The 26,738-nt window shown below is 39.3% G+C and overlaps 1 protein-coding gene across 1 annotated transcript in view; it reads left to right on the plus strand.

Moving 5' to 3' along the window:
* LOC139691099 (discoidin domain-containing receptor 2-like) overlaps positions 1-26,738 on the plus strand; it is a 438,203-nt gene that overhangs the window by 257,322 nt on the left and 154,143 nt on the right. Inside the window, exon 4 of the mRNA XM_071588858.1 lies at positions 19,207-19,354. Within this exon, the coding sequence (XP_071444959.1) occupies positions 19,207-19,354 (148 nt within the window). The remainder of the gene's footprint in view (positions 1-19,206; positions 19,355-26,738) is intronic.

Below are 26,738 nucleotides of genomic sequence, written 5' to 3' on the forward strand. Positions count from 1 at the left end.
TTTTTTTAAAGAAAGCAAACCGACCTTACCATAGGAGTCCTTAAGTGGGAAAACCACTTTGGGATTCGAGCAATTACAGAATGCGCGTAAAATGTTACTTTTGATAAATGATGCTGTTCAAGACTCTTCATGTTTCCGACTTAGAAGTCAAGAGCGTAATACATCCACTAGCTCACACATTATGGTGACTTTCAATCATATTAGCTTATATTGAAAATATATATTATCTGTCATTGAATTTCCAGTGTATAGCCCGTATGCTATTCAAAAGAGTTAGAAATGTCCACCTGTATTCAATCTTCCTAGTGTGGAGTCCTTCTAAGTGAGTAATAATTTCTCTTATCCACCAAGAGTTGCCTCCATTTGTCTCGCTACCCTCCTCTTCTCCCTGCCAACGTACGTTTCCTGCTCATCAATCTGAACGTAAGAAGAAATGCGCCTTGCCCTTCTCATTCAGGCGTTTGTATTTCTTGTTTCAAAAACGCTCATGATTTGTTGCAGAGCAGGTACTCCACATATCACGCCAATCATTCACTTGAATGGGAAACTAGGTGGTATCAATCGCCGTCTCCTTCAACAAATGCATCGTTAAGATAAGAATCACGTATTCTTTCGACGAGTAGTTATTTTTTTGTAACAACAAGTTTGGAAAATCATTATATCCACAACGCAAAGAAGGCAAAATATTTTCGCAATGCATGGAAATATTTTTAATAGTTGTAACTGATTTTATCTTTAGACAATGGATAAAAAGATATTTAATACCACTCACGAGGTAAACTCAAATACACTGATCAACTCTATGATTTTTCATGAATGCACATAATTTAGGCTATTCTTCATCAGGAAATTATATTTAAATGTGTGAACGAATAATTGATGTGATACATTTCAATAACAGGAGAAAATTTCACATATCATGGGAATGTAGGAAATGTAGGCATAGAATACACGATGTAATAAAGCTAAAACATCGTAAATAAGACTATCATTCCCTTTAAAGTGTTTATCTTCGTATTTACCGTCCTACTTAATTATATATAGAAACTAATGCTAATTGTGTACTTTGTTGTGTGAAGTCACATAATTGTTACCTTATCGTGCCTGCGCTTTGATAATTGCGCATTGAAAAAATTACATTAGTACATATTATTAAGCTATTTGGAACATTAGGCAATCTTTTGCCTTTTGATATAATGGATGTTAGATGAATTTATTTTTTTATCATTTAAACAAATAGATCATAGTTTATTTCCTAGATACCATTAAAGTAAGTTTTTCCGGTGGGTATAGGTATGAAATTTAATGAAATTTGAAGCTTTTACCTCCGAACTGAGAAATATTTTTCATTTCGTGTACATATTAATTGTTGTTTTATTTTTCTCTTTTAGAGATTTAAGGTTGAAATGTGCTTCGTGCTGCTCTTACGAGATATTTTCAATCGGGAAAAATAAAATTTATAATTCATGCTTCTCAACCTTGAAATATTTCCCAGCATTCAATACCATTGCACATAGTAAAAAAGTCTATATCCGATCAATTTGTGGATGTAACCACAGTGGGTAGAGAGGTAGACTACAGTAGGGAAGACACCGGATTCCAACCTGGATGGTATATTAGGGATATTCCGAACCAAACACAGGCTATGTGTATCCTGGGAATTCGAATAGTGCGTATGAAAAGTAACCTCCCTTTCACCCTACCCTAATGTATCAGCCGTTTCACACGCTGCAGAGCTTACAATCAGCAGGAACACCTACGATTACTCAACTCTAGTTGGACGATTTATAGGGTTACAGGGTTACCGGGTTAAAGGGTTTACTGGGTTGTTCATCCAAATAATGGATAATGAACGGATAAAGTTGAATCACTATGAACAAAGAATTGAAGTATCATTCTCTAGCGAATTTTTCCTCCGGAATGAAGGAATTTCAAACTGGCGCAGCTTTTTTTCGCAATGTTGAAAACGATGTAGGTACGAAATTCATTCTTGTTTCTTATTAGTAGCTGAAATTGCAGCTCACCTAATACCAAAATCAACTGGAGATATCCCATTTAAATAACGCTAACAGTAGAAAAGCAAAAATTTAGAGTACCGCCTCCTATTTCTCAGAGAGTTAGTGTTAATATCATATAGTTTGGGGTTCGTCATAGTTTTTAGCTCACTCACTTGGCCAAACACTCGCACCGCAACATCTGTCAAAACATGGCAAAGAAATATCTGCAATCTATTCATTAATTCCCCTAGTTTATGTACACTGCAGAATGAGTTTCCATCACCTTGTAATATTTGCCACTGTGTCTCATTGTTGTTTCACCCATTGGAGAGGCTTCGAAATTTAAATTTATTTTTAAAGCATGCCTCTACGGAACTATTTATGCTTGAAAAATTATTTACAGCGGGATTTTTGTGTGCCTGCGTATATTCTTGGATATTTGAACGGAAGTAGATTGGGTAATAAGGGGTTCGAAAATTGAGTGAAAATAACTAGTGAGTTAAAAGTACATAATTTACTGTCAGCAAATTTCTAATTTCATGCTGTGTGAATCTAGAAAGGAATAAAAAGCTGCCACATGAAAAGTTTTTTTTTCAGCGATTACTAGTATAAATGATTGTTTGCAATGGTTATTTTACGAGTCATTCAATAACTTCCGTTTTAATAGGGTTGAAGAAACAAAGATGGATTTGCTTTTTGATGTGCTATTGTGAATCTCCCCCACTTTTTCCCTTGTGTTCGAGCATGCGCCCACTTTCAACATAAACAAGATGCCTACGTCAAAGTTAAAAGGCTCATTTTACGCCTCCATACCTGACATCAAAGGATATGCGTGTGGGCACTCATCGATTTTCCACTCACTCGTTGCAGTGCAGTTCTTTGTTTTTGAGTATGTTAATATCTTGTTTAAGGTATTTTTCTGATGTGATTTTATTTATCTTATTGTGTATATGAGCCATCATGGAGAATATGCGTATTCCTTCCGAATCTAAATTTATAAATTTGAAGCTGTTCAAACAAATCAAATCTAAATTATGTCTTTCATGTAGGCATGACGTTATACTTACCTCATCCAACCTATTACTGACTCGTACGTCGTGTTTCACATCGTTACTTTCCATACCCTTTGGGAAATTCTCCTCTTGCTACCATTATCTGCACTCCTCATCTCCTAACTACACGTCCAGAATGAGTGCGGCATAAAAATAAAGGTGTTGGTGGAAAATTCCGATAACTGTAATCCAATTAAGTGTCACTTGTTGCTCCTGCACTGACAAAAATGCGAGGCGGAGCCCCCGTCGTCCCCCGCCCCTCGTCTCTCCCTCCTCACACTCCCTTCCTGACAGCTCCCCTGTCTCCTGCAATGAAGTCCGAAACGACGAATTCATAAACTTTTAATTTTTTTGGCGTAGTTTCCAGCGTGTACCCCTACGAAATATTAATCCCTCTCCTCGTTTCAGTCATTTTTCTCCCTCACTGTTTGTTTCTCTTTCCCTCCTTACTCCCGTTCCCCGGCGCCACTTCCCTTTTCACCTATCTCCCTCATTTCTCTCCTCAGTATACGAGATAAAACACTTTTTCGAAAGGTGCGGGGGGCACGTCAGTGTTAATCTCCTAATCCATCAACCCATCTCGCATTATACCGTACGCTCCATTTACCACCTCCCTCTCTCTCTCTCTCCCTCTCTTATTATTTTTCTTCTACTTTTTTTTCATCCGACGCCTCACTCATCCCTCAGCCCCATCTCCTACCGGTCGCATCGTGCATTTTTTTTCACCTCACGTCTTCTTTTGTAGCGCCTATCTTTTAAGTATTCCACCCGACCTTCCCCTTCATATTCCCCCATGCTGTGTGACATCTTGCTCACTGGTTCCCTCACGCCTCCTCCCTCCGCTTTTGAACGAATGGCATTTATCTCCCTTCCAGAACGACTTATTTCCCTATTAACCCCTCATTCCACCTTTCCCTAACAGTTCATCTCAGAAATTAGAACAAGGGAAAAACGTTCTACGACTCTTGAAAAACTTATTGCAATTACTTAACAAGCTTTTCCACGGGCGTGGGTTCTTTTCTGCCCTCTTTATAGGGATCAGGTCACTTGCCTTGGCAAATCTTTAATGGAATTTTACATTTTCTTTTTTCTATTCCCTTAAGATTTTTCCAGCGCCGTATCCTTCAGTTTTCTTCTTCAGTGCTTCTTCTATGTTTCCCTCCTCTCTACGTACTCCTGTGAAGGCTTTTTCTCATTTCCCTCTTGCCTCGAAACGACTTCCTTTATTCCTTCCCCATTCCCTTCCCTTTATGTGCTACCCACCGTCTGCTTCACGCTGCCCACCTTTCACTGAACAAGATGAGAGAGGGGCCCCTGGAGATGGGTACGAGAGCCCTGGCCACTGAGACTCCAGTCATCTGTCTCTTCTGGGTGAAGGGCGGAGGTTGACAGGAGCGTGCGAAGGAGTTGGTGTTCGTAAGCGTGTGTGCGTCTTTCCGTTCGCTTATCTCCCCCTTGTCTTCTTTCTTCCTCTTTCTCCTACTCCATGCCCTTCCTCTCCTCCCAGCATTCTCCGCATCCACTCCCCATGAGCGAGCGCCTTCACTTCCCTCCGGCTGCTTTCCATGCTGGTCCCTAGCGGCAGTGGAGTCGGGGTGGCTGACAAGGGAAGAGGGTGGGTTTTCGGAGCGAAAGGAGAGATTCGGGAGTTTGAGTGAGAGGCTTCATGTTTCTCTTGCGATGCTTGCTCGTCGAAGAGAAGGAAAATGAGCAGGTGCAGTTGAGAAAGTGGTGGCCTCCCTTTATGTATAAATTTAATTACCTTTCTTCCCATATCTCTTCCAGAGTTCACGATAGCCATTATATTTTTTTCGCTCGACTTTCTTCAACTAATGGCACACTTAAATATTTTATTTTCGATACCCTCGATTCTTTTGTTGCTCGTTTAAGGGAGCTTTGAGCCCAGATAGAAAATAGGAATTTGAAACGTAGGTAAATCTTTGGTCGAAATCGACCTTAAAATAGGAAAATATTGTAATATTTATTTTAAGGGTTTAAAGGGTTAACTTTAAACCCATTTTAGAAAATTTTAGCTTCGTAAGAAAACATTGTAATAAGCATGGAGTTATCGAAATATGCTTTTTGATATTACCTATATTTTTTACCTCGATTCGTGATGCCCAATATTTTTAAGCTATGATTGCTTTTATGCAGTAATTGTTACTTTGCGTCTATATGTGGCGAATTAATAAAGAACTTTGATTCATCATGGGAAATTTAAATTTGGCAAAAACATATTTTGCTAAGAGTTTGGGTAAAAACATTTTTTGCCAAAACAGTTCGCAAAATTGTAGCATTGTCGATTTTATGGGATTATTTGTCCCCAAATTAGTAATTTTCAATTCTACAAGTAAAAATTAAACTCGATGAAAAGATTTACTAATTTCAAATAATTTTCCTCTCGAAATTGGTAAAGGGTTTTCAATTTTCGAAAATATCCCAAGAAGAAAATATAGAATAATTGACTTGTACAATATCAAGATGGTGAACAATGTTAGTAGTTACGATATTTAGGGAAGAATTTGTATTAGTAAAATAAGATTTTAGACAGAGAAGAATATTACTTAATTATAGGTCCCTAAGAAATGACGCAAAGGAAACTTTAGAAACTATCATAGTATTGAGTACAAAATGGTTTGGTACTGGTACCATTTGAGAAAAACGTTCTGCTTAAACGAGAAATATTTTATAATTAGTAAAATATATTGCTGAACAGTGAAAAAAATGAAAGTTTGCCACTATAGGAGAATATAAGAAGTGATCTGAAAAAAATCAAGCAACGAAAATGGGATTGAGAAGTTATCAAGTTGCTGGAATTCATTTAACTGGAAAATATGTATTAGTTTATTGGAGTACACAATGAAACTCTATTTAAAGTAGCATTTTAAGAGGGTGATGCCATACATTCCAGGTGTTCGGATGAATATTGTGGAAATAAAAAGAAAACTAGTAATTACCACAGCTAGGAATCTTTCTAATACTTTGGGCGAGGATTTAGATCAAAGTAGAAATGAACCGGTCAGATTATTTACCGAGTTCAAGAGGTTAAGTGTATTGTTTGCGGCTTAAGAGCCACTGCGCAAGTTTCTGTCATGGTTATTTGGATCGTTTTTATTTAATTTTATCTAAAGGTCTTTGAATGTAAAAATACATAATAGTTGTGATACTCAATATTTTTCCATCAAATAACTATTTTCATTACGATACTTGGTATATTTTACCTTCGATGTATCACCAAATTAATTTATTTTATATTCTATATTCTCTTTCTATGTAACGAGAATGAGATGTTTTATGAGTATAGTAAATATAGCATGTAATCTACATTTATGTTTAGAACCATTCAAAAGATATAATTAATTATTGGCAGAAAACAACGCTTCTTTTCCGCAACCACCATTCTATAAGTCACTGAATTTAATATTTTTTATATCAAATGCAAATATAGACTAATAACGTTATCGAGGACTGCTTTTAATATTTTATCTACGTCCATTAGAACTAATTCTCTTGAGGATCTCTGGTAAAATTAGCTCATATTTTCCTACGAAATATTTCTTCAGAATACAAAATAAGCATATAATTTCTATACAGCTGGAAATGCCTAAATTCTTCGGAAAATATGACTGAATTTTTTCTATTGACAAAATCCTAAAAGAAAAAGGTGAGTGAGGAAGGCGAAAGACGGTATAATGCTGCCCGTTTTGTTAAGCTTCAAGCACAACCAAATGGATTCCCTCACTACTCTCCCATAGAGACGCTTAGGTTACGGTTCCAAACTGACTTGAGTGCATGAAATTGTAAAAGAGCTAAATTAATGGTATTTAAAAGAAGGAAAAATGAATGAATAAAACAGGAGGGGTGTGTGAGAGAGAGGAAAGGAATGAGAAAAATTGGGACGGAAATGCGGCGGCGACCGCAATGTATTTCAATTTTTTCCCGTCCTTTTCCCGCGAGGGGGTCCCCGCCGGGTGCCGGCTGGAAGGAAGGGAGGAGAGGGAGGAAAAAGGGGCAGAAGAAGAGATGGGAAGGTAGTAGCGGAGTTGACATGGACCAATTCGTAAAGTGAGATGAATATCCGTGAAGTTGGAGCAAAAGAAAAAAAATACAGGAGCAGACAATGGAATGGAATTTCTGAATTCCAGCATTTCCCACGGGATGGAAGGGGACGGGGAAACCCTGACTCTCCTTCCAGAATCCACACCCACACTCCTTCACTCCACTCTCTCTCTCCTCCTCGAATGTCCACCCACCTCTCTCAAGATATCAACTCCTTTCACATTCGTCTCGTAACTTTCGACCGCCAATAGATTGTCAATTGGCATTCCAGAAAGCACAATTACTAGCCGAATTTGAAATAAAATTTTAGTATATTTTCTATTTTTTCTAAATAATGAATTTCCACAAAATTGGCGTGTAATGTTAGTTACACATAAACATGATATTCTTACTTAAAAATGGTTTTCAAATAATTATTTGCCGTGGTACACAGTGAGTAGGAAGCTAAAGTACTGACTGGGGGGTTCTGGTTCCATTTCGGGTGGCGCCTCTGGGAATGTTCAGCTTCACCCAAGCTGTGTGATTTTCCGGATAACCTAGAGAAACCACAGGGATCACAGGAAAAGGAACTGCCTCTCCCAAACTCATGTGTGAATAACACACGTTCTTGAACTTGCTACTAGGCGAGATCTACTCTCACGTGTCAAATTAGCCTGTGGGTTGTTATCTATGATTTGGTTTATTTGCTTGCCCTCATGGTATCTCGAGTCAGTGCCAGCCTAGCCAGTGACGGACCACTTTTAGCTATTTATTATCTCAACAGAATTTAAATGCTGAAAATTTTGAATCATACGAAAAAAAATTTCAATTTATATATTTTCTCATGATTCTGAAAGATCAGTAATAGCGTTTCATTTGAGAAGTATTTTACTTGCTCCCCTCCCCTAACTACCCACATCACATCCCGCCCATGGATACATAAATCTATCAGGTTGGAGGGCTTTGAAGCATGCATTGACAAAAATCCAGAAGAGTAAAGTTGGACAGGATGCCCATCTTAGGTGTTACCTAAAACAAGAGAAATCGATGATTCCCAGAACAGGAGGTACCGGACTCGATAAGCAAGCGGGGAATTTTAGTCGGGGAAATGAATGAAAGAAAAATGGGACTGTGTATTGGTATTTGGAGGGTATGAGCGCGTTTGAGAAATGAAAAACATCAGGTTTAGCGTTTTTTAGACAAGACAAGGTCGAAGGAGGTGGGGGTTATTGGTAGGAAGGGTGAGTACGGGGAGATGTGTGGGTGGGTAGGCTGAGAGGGAGAGAGGTTGCTTAGAGAGAACTCTTTGGGAAAGAAATACATCTTCAGCTATCAAAAACGCCCGGGCACAGAGGGGGACAGGAACTCGTGATAGGCGCGTATCTTCAGGGATCCACAACGAAATTGAACTTACTTGTTTGTCTCTTTTGAATGTTCATGATAAATATCCAAAGAAACATAACTTATGATATAGTTACACCTCAGCGGTCTTCAGGACTTCATGTCAATTTGCAGCCTGCATATATTTCCTTAGGGCTCCCAGCTACTTCTGCCTACTTGAGTCCTCGAGGTATTCATGATATTCAGTTACCCACTCTATTCATTTTCGGTAGAATTCTACCATGATAAAATCCTCGGTGATACACAGAAAGTATTTCTCTGACAGCGCAAAAGTAGTAAGACACTGGTGCTTTGCATTCGTATTAAATACATCTTGCATTATAAATTTAATATCAATCTCCTCCTCATAAAAGTATTTATTAAAAGAATATTTTTTACTACTTTGGTTAATTCAGCAGAAAACAAATTATTCTGCGTTCATATTAATTTGAGTTAGCATAAATATATATAATCATTTTCTCATCGTCTTGTGATAAGTACCGGAAAGAAAATCGGTATGCAATTAATTGAATTTTTTGCCATAGTGAGTTAAATTTCATCGACCAGGAGAAAATTGAATGTGCATTGCAGAATATTTAACACAGCGATATCATTTTCCTTCGGCCCAACTGCCAAAAACGGAGTATAACACTACACATTCCAACTCGAAAACCCGCCAAAAGGGGAACACATTCATTCACATGGAAATAGATATAAGGAAAAGGGATAGAAATATATTAAAGATGAACACGCACACTCACACATTTAGCTTATGCATACAGTCGCATACACGTACATGTGACCGTTAATTCTGTTAAATATAGAAAGAAAGGCAAGGTCGACAGATATTAGGAGGCAGATTTTAACTAGCGATGGAAAATTATGTATTGTAAGAAACTATCGATAGTACAGTTGAAATTATTGCTGATAGCTTCACCGCTTCATGGGACGCCTTGTCCGACGGGTCGACGAGCGAGGACGCGGCATGTCGCCGCATTCCTCTCTCCCGACCTCGTCCGAAGAGGAAGGGCCAGCCATGGTCTCCACGAAGAGCGGGTAATTCGGCAGCGTTCTACGAGGGGCCTTCTTCGAGAGAGCGCCGATGGGGGCCGCCATAGGGGAGAAGGTAGCCTCGGGGAGGGTGGAAGTGGCGGACTTAGGGTCATCTGCCGAAGGGGTGTGGTCGGGAAAAATCAGGGGAGATAATTGTATGCGGTCCGTCTTTAGGAGAGCGCTGGAAAGATCGTCCACACCTTGGCTGTCATCAATGGAGAAGGAGGATCTGGGATTTTTGATGTTGGGAAACTTGAATGTGTGTCGACTTCCGGGGTCGGTGACGATTCCTTCATAGGCAATGATAAAGGAGTCGAGGGGCGAGCTGTTGGGGATCGGAAACTATCGCAATCAGATACAACCTCCTCACTTATCACCAGAGGATCTTGGGATGTTTCAAGCCCGTGATACAAGGATTGCCAGGCGAGGGCGTCGAATACGTGGGCGGGGGAAGTGGGGCGAAAGATGATCCCTCCTCATTTGACGGGGTCATGGAGATGGGGGCCGAAGGAAGTTTGAGACTTGGAGAGGTGGGAGGTACGTGAGTTACTTGTGGTTCGGTATCCGAGACCAGATCTTGGGGTCGTCTGTCCTCTTCCTTTTTCGGATCTCTTTCTTCTGTTGACGATTTTCGCTCCCACAGGCATTTCTCTCCAAGTGGTGGGGAAGTAGCTGGGGCCGCACCCTCAATACGTAGCAGCGACCAAGTCCTCTCCTCCACAGGCCCCTCTGGCTCGCCCATCATTACGGCGGCGTTAGGGATGGAGGCCATCGACATTGCCTCCGCATAACTCTTCCATCCCTGGTTCCGAGGGCAGGTCTTGCGCTCAAGGGCCTCCCTGGTTACAGCGCGCGCAAGTGTGGCGCTACCCCCTTAGATGATGGTCCGGTTGCCGCCGATGTGGAGGTACGAGGGGATATTTCTCTCGACCGTTACCCGCACCACCCTGGTGCCCGTAAGCGCACGCGCCTTAACCGGTGGTAGCGAACAAAAAGGAGCCTAAGAGCTACACCAGTAGGTACCTGAAGCAAAACGAAAATAAGAACTTTCCGGTGAGAGAAAGTCAAGAGTCAAAGCTCATACTTCTAGAAGAACTAGGCGGTTAACCGCTGCTTGAATAAAAACACGATCTGAACCTCGATTTTCGATAGGCCCGTAGTGCTGCTCTCCAAATCCCACTCAAACAGACACTCCCTAGAAACAGGCACTCCGTAGAAACAGGCACTCAGTAGAAACAGGCACGTGCTACCTATCGAGTATACGTAATATGCACCGAAATCTGCGGAGGGTTTACGCAACCAGCTGTCCCTATTTTTTGGCCAGGTAATGGCGTGATACTTGGTTCCTGTGCTCATTTTTTATGTGTTCCTATTTATTTCATGTGAACGTGAATATATATATATATATGTATATATATATATATATATATATATATATATATATATATATATATATATATATATATACTATATATATATATACTATATATATATATACTATATATATATATATATATATATATATATATATATATATATATATATATATATATATGTGTGTGTGTGTGTGTGTGTGTATGCATGTATACATATTTATATATATATATATTTACATATTTATTTATATATTTATATATATATAGTATACAGATAACAAACTAGCACACACCACTCACATGGTCGTTAGACTTGTTTAAATAGTGGCCTTCGTGAACAGAAAAAATTGGTTGACGAGTGAGCAAGTTGGCCGCTGAAGCAATCCAATGATCGTGTTAGTGTCCTTTTCTGTTTCTATGAGTAATAGGTAAATTTTTGGATCCTCGAGTTTTAACTAGTTCTTGGAGGAGTTTTCAGTCGTTATCATATTTGTAAGAGAAATCTTTTTTTTCTTTTGTTCGGCCGTTTGAATTTTTAATTATCTCTCCTTGTTACTGAGCTTTTTTAGGTGAGAGTCTCACTGGAATTTATCATAAACTCTGCGCTGGCTGTTAACTTTGATGAAATTGCTATCACAATGGCAGCGGATTTTATGAAGCACTTAGAAAATAATTCATTCAGTGGAATTTGTTCTACGACGTACTGCCATTCTACGCTCCTTTGCTGATACGACACGAGGTTTTATCGCGGAAACCAGGGCAGAGTAAATACGTTGTTGGCAAAGACACATTTGAATATTCATCGTTGTTTCTGTTAGGTCAACGGTTTCCCGGTAGCCGATTCGACGCAAGAGAATCGACATCTCTTGCGCCCTTAGGACGAGTGACTTCCACCACCCCCCGTGGCCCCACCATCGGCCTTCCAACCCACCCTCCACTCTGGTGACGGCTTCCTCGAGGCATCGGCACCCTTGTGTGACCCTTACCAGCGTGACTCCCGCGGCATAGAACCTTTATGAAGTCGGAGATGCGTTAAGCTGCTGCTCATCTCTCGCCAGCCATCCGGCGTCGCACCGAGGGGAATGACTGGCGCGCGGGTAGCGAGGGGGAGAGGCGGACAGCACAGCATATTGCACGCAGTGGAAGAGCAAGAAGCGCTAATTTGACTCACCTCACCCGGAGGGATTTGAGACGAGGCTCATAAACCTCCGTGCGTTAGCCTGGGCTCAATAGGGTATATGTCGTGCTCGGGTTAGCATGGAGATGGAAAAATGATCCCGTAAGCACTCCAGAGAGGTGCAATTGCATCCTTTTGAGGTCACCCAACGGGAGGGATCTTCGATGACCGGCTCCCACACTCATTTCTGACCGAGCACCCATTCTGTAAACATTAATAATACATACGTTCCATCTAATGTCAAAGTCGATTTGGAGTACAATGTTGGCTCTTCTCAGATTTTTTGTCGCTTTGATGACACTGTGTAAGGTATATTAACTATGTTATTTTAATCACAGCATCACTAGGTGGCTGAATGGAATCGAATGTTACTGGGTGAACTTACTAATTTTTTTTGACTAGTTATTTGCATTTATTTTTTAAACCAAATTTTTGCAAGCAACTGCTGAATTAATGCAGTTTCTTTGAGTGATATCATGAATTTAAATCTTCTCATCCATACTGATAAAATAATTTCAGACTTAAAATTATTTTTTCACCCTAGAGCCTGAAAATGAAAAGAAAATATTCCTGAAGCGTTGTTGGAGGGATGTGTAAATAAGGATATGAACTGTATTTCACTTCATAAATACTTCAATTTTTCAATAGTAAACTCGTTCAGAATCATCATATAGACGAGAGAAAAATTATAAATAATTCGTGTTAACAATTTTGTCTTCTTTTTGCTTCTGCGTCATATTTCCTAAAATTCAAAAATGCGTTGAATTCGTTGAAGCTACCTTAACATAAAACATATTAATGTTGATGTTGGAATCTTGCAATGCAGCCATTGGAAATCGAAAACTTTTTCATAGTTTGTAATAATCGTTTCAGTGTCCTTGCATATTTTCAATTGGAGAAAGGCTGACAAATAAATAATCCTATAAATTTACAATTAAACGTTATCGGTATTTTACTACGAATAATTCAATGACGTATATAAGCTTTACTGAAATATTTATCATAGTAGCTCTACGTCAACTGTTTCTAATAACTGTGACTATAAAATCACTTGTACAAGCAACTTATATTTACTCATTCACATTTGAACTCATTCAATTCCAGCGATTCAACTAAAGCAGTGGTTACGCTGCGTGCTCACTAATTAAAAGTTATTAATATTTCTACAGAAATATCCGATTATCTTTCATTTTAGAATCTTCGCTCTATTGGCTTTAATTGGCGTTGGAAGATTTACTATTTTTAATGTGATAAAATCTTTAAAAGTAGGATATCCCAGAAGTTCTGCTTTGTGCTTTTCTGGAGCACCCTCATAATATGTGTTGGTTTATTCAAAATAACCTACGTGAAACACTCGTCCACTGATCCGCGCTAGTTTTGCTGCTTTAAACTTCCTTCCATAAGCTCCACCTTGCTGACTGACCATCCTTGCCCAATTCAAAACCCGTGGAAATTTCGTCTATCCTCTATGTCCGCTCCAAACTTCCGCCTCGATCATCTCGCGGGTTACTTTACCGTCCTCTTATCTCAGTTTTAAAGTCTGGTGTTCTAACAGCGTTGACATCAAACACTTTGCTTTGGAATTCCAGCCATAAGGAAAAATAAAGCAACTATAAAAGACGAAGGTGCGCCAAAGCACTACTTCGTCTATCGCTGTCAACAAAGAGAGGAGTATAAGAAAAGTCATAGAAGTAAAGACTGCTAACAGTTGTGGGAAGACGAACGAATCCATTATTCTCTCAATGCGGGATTGCCTGCCAACGACCAGATTACAAGTTTCACGTTTGAAAGTGACTGCAGTACATTGCGTAATGAGGCAGAAAATACGTCAAAGGAACAGAAGAATTTTGAGGACGGTAGTGGGATGGAGAGCAAGGGTGTATACGAGTATGGATGGGTGAAATCGAGGAAAACATTATCCCTGCCAAAATGGCTTTGAAACTCTTTGGTAATTTCGCCTTTGATTCAGGTATTGGAGAAATAAGCACTCGATATTCTCCTCATATAGTAGAGTAATTGGGTTTGAAATGAAGTCAACAATGTCCACCACCGGAATATATAAAGCAAGAATTGGCGACTCGCATGTTCACCAATGCACGACTAAGTCCACCTGTATTAATTCGGTATTGCATTTCCAGAATTTAAATTTAATTTTTTGACCAGTAATAATGTTGCATCATCCGTATACTGTCTACGGGCCCTTATGATGATAGAAATATTATGTCGACAGCGATGAAAATTGTGTAGATACAAGAAATATTTTTAGTAGCAATAGCCTTTATAATTCAAAAAAATTGTCTTTATGGAAGGAAACAAACGTGCACCTACTGAATAATATCATGAATTTTTTGTTTCACTATCGAATTTTAAAGAATTATAAATGATTAATACTGGTTGATGCGTTCACATACACATTAACTGCTCCAAGTATGTAATTTTTGTTTACGATATTCAGCATTCTTATCCAAGTACGAGGGTAAGATGAAACTTTCTCGGCCTAACCATGAAAGACTGCGATTTTTAGTAAAAAAATTACTTTCTTTTTATATATTATCTTCCTTGACTTCAAAACACTTAAAACAGCTTTTCTCCAATATTATTATTCCTTCCCGGAAGTTAGAGTCTGGAAGGCTGCGAAAATATCCATCCACGGTCCTCTCAACGTGTTCATTTCAATTAACTTAACTTTCAACGGTCAACTTAAATTTTCTATGTAAATTTTTCCCTTTTGTCTTTAAGACTGAATGTACCTTTTACTCAATATAAAGGGGAAAACATGCTCTAAGTCATTTGTGTCGAATCTCTCTTTCGTACATCTTGATGAGGAAGTGAATGCAATTTCTGTGAGAAATTATATCATGAATGTCACCGATAAGAAAGATTCCCATAAGTTCTATCCAAGTTATGGCTATTACCAAATAAAAATTCTTTTACAGTGCGATTATTGACATTCACAGATATTCAAACACTTTGTTCAATTTGAAAAGAAAAATGTCGATAGTTGCTACTTTAATTTTATTTGGCCATCGAAATTAATATCAGGAGAATTTTTTCAATTTTCTCTAGTCCTCTAGAGATCATTACTGAGAAATACAGGCCACGTTTCACAATTATCTATACTTACTCCATTCAAAATAGACCTGGTATTACTTAAATCATCCAACACGTTACACAGGATTTTATAAATAATGAAGATTAAAACTCTAATCTCATAGGAGCTGGGTGAGACGAATACCTCTTCTCACCAATTTCCTCAACAGTATAATCTTGCGGTGCAAATTTCAATCTCGCAGCAACATTGCCCGTCAGCGAGAAACCAACTTCATTTGCAGGAGGTTCAGTCAAACTCTTGCGTAGCCCCCCAAAACTCTTATGGCCTGCCATCTGCCGCCTTCCATTTTTACCCCTATCCGCCTTGTCTCGCTCACTCCTTCTATCTTCCCATGTTCCCTCTCAAACTCCTTAACGCTATGGAATCATGAGTAAAGGTCTTCCAGAGTTGCACGTCTTTCCGAGCACTGCCAACTGCGTTCATGACTTCATACAAATTTTCATTTCAGGTGAAAATTCCCTCGCATTTTTAGGGTATGTGTATGCATACACTCTATGTATGTATACATATATATATATATATACACACACACACACATATATATATATATATATATATATATATACATACATACATACATACATACATACACATAAAATAACAACCCTAAGGTTGGTTAGAAGTGTTTACTTCATTCCTTTAGTAATTAAATTACTTTAATGAAGAGCGAGATAGTTGACTACAAAAGTAAATTAGGAGATGAGTAAAAGGGCGTTGGGCAAAAATTATGGCATAAAAATGCAGCTATATTTACATGTGCACTTTTATATTGTTCTAAGTGTGCACTAATGTTTGGTTGTTGAGAGTGATCTCATTTATCGTCTAACGTAAGGCTTACAGAGCGGGGAATCATGTCGTGCATAATTTTATACCCTACATGTTCATTTTAATTGCATTGAATACAGAGTTATGATGTCATTATTTATTTCGGTTTTCTTTAACATACTTAGGATGACTTAAAAGAAAATTTAATATCTACATTTGCCCTAAAATTTCTGAAATATCTGATTCACATTGTTAATACCAATTGTAAATACCCTTCCCATCTACCTGTCCGCCTTCCCCCATAAGTACAGTTTGAATTTGCTTAAATACGGGCGGAAAGTAAGTTCAATGGACGCATATTCGTTGGCGATCCATCATCCATCACCATCCGTGGGAATGAGTGGAGGAAGGAGAGAAAAACGAGACAAAAAATTGGATTAAGGATGACACAGAATGGGACTGTGCACGATCCTTTCCTAATTGAGGTGGCTGAAGAGGGAGATAGTACGTTTGGGCGTCGCGAGTCCTCGTGTGACATGCAGTCGGGTGTGTCGTCGAATTGAATGCGTGGGAGTCAGCTAGCGGCAAAGATGAAAAGGCGGTTTCATTTGTAAGGAAGGATGGGGGAGATGTGTGGGGAGTAGGGTAACAGTTAGGGGTAGGATGAGGTTCTTTGGAGAGGGCAATTGTAGTTTAAGCAGGACCGAGGAAATATGATCTTTGAGGAGATGACGCCATGTACTGCAGGGTTTGCGATCCAACTAGTGTGTTGATGTGTGGGCGTCGCGCATCTCTTATCAGTTCCTCGAGGAAACAAATAAATGCTATCATGCAGAAAATTCTTGAGTATGTATACTGAATTTCCCAAACTTTTCCTGATAACAGTTAAGTGTGCTTCAAATGATGTCGAAGGATCTCTATTCCACCGTAAGTAAAACACGTAAATCACCTTCCACATCAGAATAGCTGTAAAAGCACACTTTGAGATAACCTTACCATAGCGTGCTGCTTTAGGTATTCTTTTCTCAGCGACGAAATGACTGTTACATTGAGTTCTATCTTATTCTGTGATTGCTAATCCTGGAGGTCATAATGTTTGCACGTTGCCAAGAGGTCGGTTTCAGAAAATTCTCCCAAATGATTTACTTTTCACGGAACGTCAGAAATTATCTAATAGAAGTAAATTCTGGGTAGTATGAAAAAAACACTGAAGATCTCTCCATTCGAGTTCAAAGTGGCATATGCACTCTTATTTTCCTTAACAGAGTTGTTTGAAAAGTACCTGTCAAAATAAAAAAATCTTAATTTTTCGGAAGTAACCAGTACATTTTCCGACATAGTATCCTTTGAAACCATTTTGTCCAAAGCGGTTGTTTCTTGATCTCTTCCAATTAATGCGATTATTTTCACGGTGCAATTTACACTTTTGTTTCCACCATCACTTCTTAATGTGAATAAAAAATCTTTCCTGCCAACCATTCCATCTCATTGGAGAACAGGTTCGAGGGAGCGAAATCAGAAAAATAGGGAAGTTTAAGGTACTAGTTTAAATCGTAACTCTATCAACCTTTTGGCCGCAACCGTTTAGGAGTGAGCTGGTCCATTTTTATGATGGAAAATGAAGTTGTTTGTGGGTCTTTTGTGGAATCTTACTTGCAGCTTCATATGTAAATGGTCTGACAAAGATGTATCCCATGCACCTGTAATAGTTAGACCTTAGTCATATAGTCAGTGATGAGAGGTAAGAAGATAACTTCGATCAACACCAAGGGTTCACATTAGTACAGTTGTCTAAAGAACATCTATATAATAAGAGTCATGGTTCACAGTATTTGAAAAGATGCTAGTGGTTTTTTTTCTTCATTCTGGAATATTTTTCACCTTTTATGACATATTTACGTATATAACAGTACAATCTCTCTCCTATTCAGGTACACATGTGACATTATTTTTTAATAAAATTAATATTTTAGCTAAAAAACCCAACAGACAAGTGTTAATACTTCTTAAATAAGTATTACTATTATTTAGTTTATATTGGCATCGATATGCTCTGATTTCATGTATAACGATGTGTTCTGTTGTGCTCTGGTAATGCTTTCCTTCATAAAAAATGTCAGATAAGCATACGCTTCTGGATCAATAACTATTTTTAGGGGCGAAATCCTTAATTTATGGACGAGGGTGAGGTGAGGGATATATCATGTCGCATGCGATTCAGTCAGGAAGTTATCTGTTACCTCTGAATTCCGAGGTGAGCCCTTGTTATAGAATTCTAATGGTGTGTCATTTTTTAAGGAATTTAGTGTCTTCAGTATCCATTTTTCGTCTTGATTTATACTTGAACTCCACCGAATAGACTAGTAAACTCATTAATCAGTGTAAGGAATCTGTGAAACTCTAGATCGCTCCTTCCAGATTAATAGTTTCCGGGCCTAATTTTCTATTGAAATCGGTCCTCCTTGTGCTATAAAAATCTTGATGAATTAGGGTGGAGAGGTTTAAAAGGCCTTAACGCTTAAATGTATCATTTGATTTGAGGGGAAGAAGTTTACATGCGCATATACATATAAATAGTTGGAATAAAAAATTTTCATTTTAATGATAAAGCAACATTTTTATTGCATACTCCGCTTGATAGAGCATTTTGAAAGTTCATCTTCTTTCATTTTGTAGTGTAGAAGGAATTTATTACCTTCTAACTTCACTAAATTATGGACCATTTTCGATTGGCACTAATCCAAGTCTTCAAAATTATAAATACTTCCAATGCATTAATTTTTTGTTTCATATAAAATATATATTACACACATAATATGATTATGATTGTACATCTATATACTTTACTAATTACATACATGACGTGTAACTTAACTTTAAATGCACGATTAAATACAAGGTATCCCCATTGGAAAACCGCTGTCCAGATTGCCGGAATGAATAAATTTATGTAAATATTTGTCACTTTCGTTAAGTTTTTTTTCTGTTCATGATTTATATTGGTAGAATTCAGTTTCTTTGAAAATTTCTATTTTTCATGCACCTTAGTTTTAACATAAATGATGCTGATAAGTAGAGGTGTGTTTTGTAAGTCTTTTTAAAATTCATTCGATTCTTGAAAAGTTCATTTTGTATGTCTATGCTACTGCTGTCAGCTAGAAATGTCACTATATCATTAGAAATAATACTCTCACTGCTTCAAAATTATTTGGTCAAACATACTTTTCCGGCAATAAATAGATTAACTTTCTTTCAGGAGTTGACCGGAAACAGTAACACCTACTTGGTTGTCCGTCAGGAATTGGAGCTGCCTTTTGTTGCGAGCAGAGTTCGCTTTATACCGTACAGCGTCCATCCAAGGACGGTCTGCATGAGGGTGGAAATCTATGGATGCATCTGGGACCGTAAGTACTCGTTTTAAAAATCTCCTTCTACGGATATGTCAGCTTTAATTATTATTAATTTCTTATACGATGTCAATATATTGCTCCTGCAATATTTGTACTCTACATTATTAGAAAAGCAAAAGATAAATGTTCGTCTGCACAAGGTACTTCATCGCTCATCTAGCATGCAAAAATTATAACGTTAAACGCAACTGTTTATTATTCTTTGAATTTATAAACAGAAATATCTTGAGCAATGCCTAGGTATGTAAATCTTACCGCATTTTGAGGAGGAAATCTCGCTCTTTAACATTTGAGATGGAATTTGTCTCGACTATTAAACCCATTGGGTACCTATATTGAATTCATAAAGGAAAAAATGTTTTTTTGTCACTGATAAATAATATTATCAATGACCATGTTTAATTTTAACGTTTTCAAATGGTACATTTATTATATTTTGTTACGTTTTAATTTAATTACCACTGCGAGAAAAATTTTATGAACTGCTGCCTTATATTCTGCAGTGGTATTCGGCTGATTTTCCTTCGATACGTAATTTTAAAAAAATCCTCTCATTTTTCAAACTTGATGTTATCTGCTTAATGAATTCATTCCATGCTCTTGTGCTAGCAAAGATCTGTCCGAGCCGCTCTTAAAACCCAAAAAAAATCGACGATATCTCCGTTACGTATTTATGGGTGTGTTTATGAAGCCTTTTCAAGTCGATCTCTAGTCGCTATTATTTTGAACCTCGTTACCGAGGACGTTGCCGAGGTGTTTGAGGAGAGGCGCAGTCAGGGCGACAGTACATCTCGCCTCAAATTGGCAGTCCCATTACTCATCAGCAGAGGGAAAAAGGAGGTGGACTTGTCCTTTTTATTTCCATCCATCGCGCGCGATCGATCCCATATTCTACGCCTCCGGGAGGTGGTCCTTTGCCGCCCGCCTTCGTGAACCATTCTCATTTCCATCCGGTCCCCCATACTCGCCGCGCCACCCTCTCCTGCAATCGTGGCCCAAACCTCCCGCCCCCTTACCTTCCTCCCAGTTCACATTTTCCACGAGGAGGGAGGTCTTCCGTCATCACACGCAACGCCGTCCGTCGCATCTCGCCGTTCCCATTTGGAAGTGGCAATCAAAAGGAAAAAGTATTCGGTATTGGATGCTTTTCGGGAGAGGAAGGTTTTTTTTCCGAAATTAAAGAGTGGGAAATGAAATGGGAATGGAGGCAAGGGGAATGCAGTGGCGCTGGATGGGCGGAATGTGGACTGAGGTGAGACGGCAGTGAGAAATGCGGGCGTCCGCATCGGAGGCGAGAAATGCAGGGATTTGCGATGGACTATGGTCCCGAGATTGAACTCGGTTAACAGAGGAATTTCTTGGAACTCGTAAGCATTTAGCTGGAGGAGTCGGGAAGATGATGAACGCGCTCTTACGGCTGGATAGGATAATCATCTGTGAATACAGGCGTGCGTTTTACTATAAACTTATTTCTATGGTCGAATAGAAACTGATAGAGTAAAAACATGGGCAATAAATAAAGCTATAAATGAAAGCCCATTTATTCATTATATAGGTTACCTCACAACAACGGTTGACTTTCTATCATGAGAAAATCTTTGATGAACGGAGAAGACATTTTCTATCTATATGCGATGCGTTTCAATGAAGTAGATGCAAAGGAGAGCTCTTTCCCAGGTGATATTGTAAAAGTCGTGAAAGTGAATTATATCTCCAATTGTAGAATTATATTTTAAACATCTTTCCAGATTTCACCTTTCGTCATCTTGAATGTATTGATAATTGGATTTACTCCCAAAAATATTTGACACATGCAGCTTGGGGGACAAATATCTGCTCCTCATATTCTGGTAATATCCTTTTTAACCGAGCAACAGTATAAGAAATCATTGCACTGAATAATATGTGATGGAAGGAAGAGAAATGAGGTATATTCATGGCGAGTTCAAAAGGATCATGGGCCTTAAGTTCTAACACATTAGGTTATCAGAGAATCATCCTGCCGGAAGGGAAATTGCTTGAATTAGCGGAGCCAAAGAAATTAACGCGCTTCCCAGTCACCATCGAGAATTGCAAATGATATTATGTTACGCTATGAGGTTATGGATTTCGAAAAGAACGAGGTCTACTCAGAAAGAAATAGGGGTAGGCCTTAATATGGGAGCGAAAAAATAGTTTAACAAGCCAAAGCGCGTTTTTATTATTCTTCGTTTCCTGAGACGGCCGTATAATGAGGCAAATATCACTTCTGAAAACCTGGCTTTAACCCAGTTCTTATTTTATACACACATTTTTCTCAGCATCCTCTCTTCCGTCGCCTTCTCTCCTTCCAAGAAATTTATTTTTCAACGGATTGAGAAGGAGGAAGTAAAGAAATTAGAGAGAGAGGCCGCGCTTGAATAACCATAATTATTTGCTCTTCTCGCAGCCACATCCAGGCGCCATTTATTCAGCCCCGCTGGTGTCTCATTATGCGCCCCCTTGTTTGAGCCAAAGGATCTAAGTCTCCCTCTCTTTTTCCCCTCACTGCCAATAGGCTGTCTTTTTTTCTTGGCATTCGTTACCTCCGAGATGTAGGAGTACTTGGCTCCTCATTCATCCACCCGCGCGCGCGTGTATACGTGTATTTGTGCGTGGACGTGTTTGTGTGCTTTTGCGGCAAGAAACCCATGGTGCTGTTTTAATGAAAAGTTTAAATAGAGGCGAAAGAATTATTATTTTTCGCAGAAAAGAGAAAAAAAATATAAACCTCTACATAGGCTAAAAATAATATCGGGTTTTCTTACGAAGGGGCCACAGATATATAACGGGGCAAAGAGGAAAAAAAATGGAGACAAGGATGTTGCATTTCCAAATAGCGTCGTTCGAGGATAGAGGATAATTACTGCCCTGAGGGCAACGTTCACCTGAGAAACAGGGCATTGAGAGTGGCTTTACCTCTGGAGAAATGGTCCACTTTATTCGCTAATTCATAACGGTAACTCATTGAATCCTCGCCAGCCTTTGTTTAAAAAGTAGCACAAAATACATTGATATCAGATCAGACGATAAATGGTCTCTGCACTTCATGGAAAAATATCACGTTTATCTCATAGTGAATTATATTTTATTTATAATGAAGCATATTCTTTCATTTAGCATCATGGTCGCCAGTGGAAAATAATTGAAAAACACATTTGCAATAGTCCTTCAATTCATAGAGACTGATTTAAAACTGATAGTTAAAAGTTTTAAGCTAGTATTAATTGTAACATTCAGGAATTATTTTTTCTCTCTGTTATATTATAAGAATATATTTTGGAACACACAGTTGTGAGCGTTAGTGATGATATAACATATGATGCTGATTCAACTTATTATAAAGCAATAGAAATTACTGGAAGTAAACTAATATTGTCGAACAAAATCCGATGCTATATACGTGTAATAACGAGGCATTTTCAATTTATTTTTTCCAAAATTTAAAACGGAAAACGCTTGCGAATAAACTTTGTCATTATAACCCATCCTTGAGTTAGTTCACGAGTTCCCCTCACGAATGTGCAAATAACGTGACATTGTCTCTCTCTTTTCTCCGAAAATTTTCATTTTAAGAATTCCACTACATACTTCGCCACCATGTTTTCACCGCAGTATCTTCACTAAATTACTCATACATTCTTCACTTGCACGACCGGAAATTTCTTCCTCTCGCTCTCTCCCCCTCTTTCTCTGTATCACTCATACTCTCTCTCACTCTCTCTCACTCTCTCTCACTCTCACCCCCTCACGCCTCTGCATTATTAATACTAATCATCTTGCATCGTGATTAAAACGCTGAATAACGACCATTTTTCCCTCTTACCCTTATTCACACTCAAGTCGTCTCCCCGTTCCCACGGACCTAATCCACTAATTTCCTTCCCTTCTCATTCCAGCTTGTTTAAGTCTTCGTCACCCATGCCACTACCTTATTAGCAAACTCTGTTCAACTAACTGATGCATGGCAAATATTTAACCTTACATTTCTTCGGGAGTGCCGTAGTTTTCTATCTCTTAGCCCATTTTACCCAGTTTTTAAGTCATTTCTTCGAAATTTATTTCCTTAAGACAGATTTTCTTCACTGCCCGTTTTTCTCGCCGAAATAATATTATTTTGTTTTTACCATTTTTTGGTGGAAATACGTGCATAAAACAAATTATCCCTCCTGCCAAACATACTGTGCACATTCATACCAATGATTTAGCGATTTTCATGTCTTCCTTCGGAGAATGTTGCTCGTATTTCTTCTACTCTCTCCTTCCGTCAAACATTCCCCTTTTTCCTGCTCCCTTTTCTTTCATTCCTCCTCTCCGCCAGCCCCGTTCGAGTTCGCCGCTAGGGTTCCGCTCCCTTACCCCGTCGCTCCTCCCCCGCCTCCCTGGAAGAAAGCGGTGGGGTGAGTGGGGTGCGTCGGGAGGAGGGAAGGATGCAGGCCACAAGAGCCACGCCGCAATCTCATCTCTCTCGCGAGCGACCTTGTTAGTCCACGGCATCCAATTTTTAAGGCGCTAATTTGCTCCCCCTTGGCGCTCCCTCTCGCTCATCTTCTCCTGACCGTCACCCACACCCCTTCGCCACCCTATGGGGGCGACAACGAAAGCCAACCCTCCCTCCAAAATCTCCCCCTCGCTCCCACCTCCCGCCGACCGTCTCCGCGGGAGTGAGGAAGAAAGGGAGAAGATGAAGCGAGAGCTCTTCCTCAACGTTCTATTCTGTGAGACGCGACGACTCATTTCCCTCCTCCCCCCTTCCACTCTCCCGTTCTCCCCACAATTCTGAATCCATCTTTCTCTCTCTCTCTCTCTCTCTCTCTCCCTCTCACTCCATCCTTCCCCCTCACTCTATGCATCGGAGGCACACCTTAGCCATGACGCCTCATTAATTATTTTCCAGCCGTGCCGCGGACTAAGTACTCGGTCCACCCGCACGCCTTGGAGTGGCGCACTCAGCCCTTCCCTTTTGAAGGGGGACAAGGGGGTGAAGGCGTGAGGGCGGCAGCCGCCCCACTCCCAAGGAGCCCTCTCATTTCCCGCAGCGTTCCTCGTGTATGCGTGCGTGCGTGCCACGGACATTCGCCGGGATATATGGAAGGCGGGGCTCCTGGGCGTGACCGGGGAATTACCGGGGGAGGGTCCTATCTAATGCCCACATGGCATGTGTTCGGTAGAGATTGAATTGGGGATGCGTGGTCAAGGAAAATGCACGGCGCGAGGCCGATTAAGTAGGCTGGCACTGGGGAGCGTTGGCCCTTCGAATGGGTTGGAAGACAGCCCGTCGTCGGCGGCGTGAGTGCTCCGGAATGTCCGCGAGGAGGCTTTAATGAGGGCGAGGAAGCTTGGGGGTTCCGGGGTGAAGCCGAGAGGAGGAATTTTGGAGCTGATTATGGTCGTTAGATATTTATTCTTATTGTTAATTCATTGCCTTGGCTCATACTTTTGGGGAGGTTATTCCTAAGGTGTATCACTCTATATTCCATTAAACGTGACATGTTGAATTTATATTAAAGGCGTGGTGGTCTAGGGGTTTGGGTAACCTCTTCTGTTGATGAAGAGCGGACTATGATCAAATTTGAATGATGGTCCCAGCACACCTTTAGTCAAACAACCTGAAAGTCGGTCCATTTTATCCGTCTTATATTAGCATATTTTTAATTGGCTCCTTGAAAGACTCCTTAAATAAAAATTGTGAGGTTGCGACCTATTTTAATAATAAAAACCCACCTTCAGAGAATAATTTGGTGAGGTGATCATTATATGTCACCTTTCATATTTTTCTTTGTTTCTAACTTTGTCTCTACAATTTCCAAACAACCGTATAAGGCTCGTAGGTGAGGATTCCTTTTCCTGTGGCTAAAAGCGGCAATGTCGAAAGCGAGCATTTCAGGTGTGCACCTTCAATGCTCGCAATACTCAGTGTTTGGCAGCATTTGCAACATAGTCTTTCAACACTTACGGGTGTGGAAATTAGAGCCCTAGTATATATACAAAGTTTGGTTACTAGTAGGTAAGATACCAGACTAATAATGGCTATATGCTCTGCTTTCATTACCCAATTTCATCATAAAAATGGAATGTTCATTAAATAATGTTAAATCATGGCTAAATAATATTTCAAGGGAGATTCGCTACCATACCGCAGGCTCAGTGCAGCTCATCAACGCTCCTGGTGACCATTACGCTGAAACCGCGACTGGACTGGGGGAGTAGTAATGGTAAGGCTTCGAATCTTATCGTTTGTTAATGATAATTTTTATTTGGGGAGGGAAATAATCTTTATCGTATACTCTTAAAACGAAAAAAGAGTTCCACACGACCACACTGCTTGGGATTTTTCTCTCACGCTCACTACGCATCATTATTAGGTGTAGGAAAAATTGGATAGAGTTTCACAAGTGGCTCCCTTGATTCACAAAAATTCCCTGACTTTTTCTCTTAAACTTGGTTGAATTTTGCGAAATTCGTTTCCGCAACACTAGTTTTTACGAATAGTGCAGCATTAACCTTTCTACTTGCTTCCTACCTTCTCCTCCCACGTAACCTTCACCCGGGCAGCATATGATATCTTATTATTCCTTTGTATGCCTATCCAAAATGGATTGACACCTGAACGTGACCATTTTCGTAAGATACGAGTATCCATTTGCAGCAGAAAGGCATTGTGACTTGTACCAGAGTATAAATGTTGCAAAGTAAAATATGGATGATACAATTTTTCATTTATTCCAAAAGAGTTTATATTAAAGCCTCTCTTTCAATCCATTTTTTGGTCAATTAAGCCTATGAAAAAATTATATTCCCAACAGAATTATTAGTTACTCCATGCCGACCAACTGTATTTTATTTAAAATGCTGAAATTCATTCTTTTCAATTTTATAAAATCATCATTAGAGAAAAATTTTCTCTCTAATCTCATTGTTAAGGAGAAGTACAATGAGAAGCGTGATGTTGTTTGAGAACTCATTAAATACCATTTGGAATGCACCCTATATTACCTGAGAAATACTGTCAGATGTTTGAAAAAATTTATTCTAAAAAAAAGCCATTATGAGAAAAACAAAATTTGCACTTTTCCAGAGATTTATTTGTAACGCACAACGCGTTTCAGTTCATCAAACCATCTTCAGGAACAAGATATTGTACCTGAAGGTGGTTCGATGAACTGAAACGCGTTGTGCGTTACAAATAAATCTGTAGATAAGTGCAAATTTCATTTTTTTCATAGTGACGAACTTCCACTACATATCGCCTGAATATGTTGAATGTAGAAATACCACAGTACGATATTCAAGTCTTACTCCTGAAATTCTCAATTCATCGCGACACATACCGCAACCACTCCTCAGACTCATTATATCA

Source organism: Hetaerina americana, unplaced genomic scaffold (assembly GCF_022747635.1).
Source record: "Hetaerina americana unplaced genomic scaffold, ioHetAmer1.1.p SCAF_3, whole genome shotgun sequence".
NCBI lineage: Eukaryota > Metazoa > Arthropoda > Insecta > Odonata > Calopterygidae > Hetaerina > Hetaerina americana.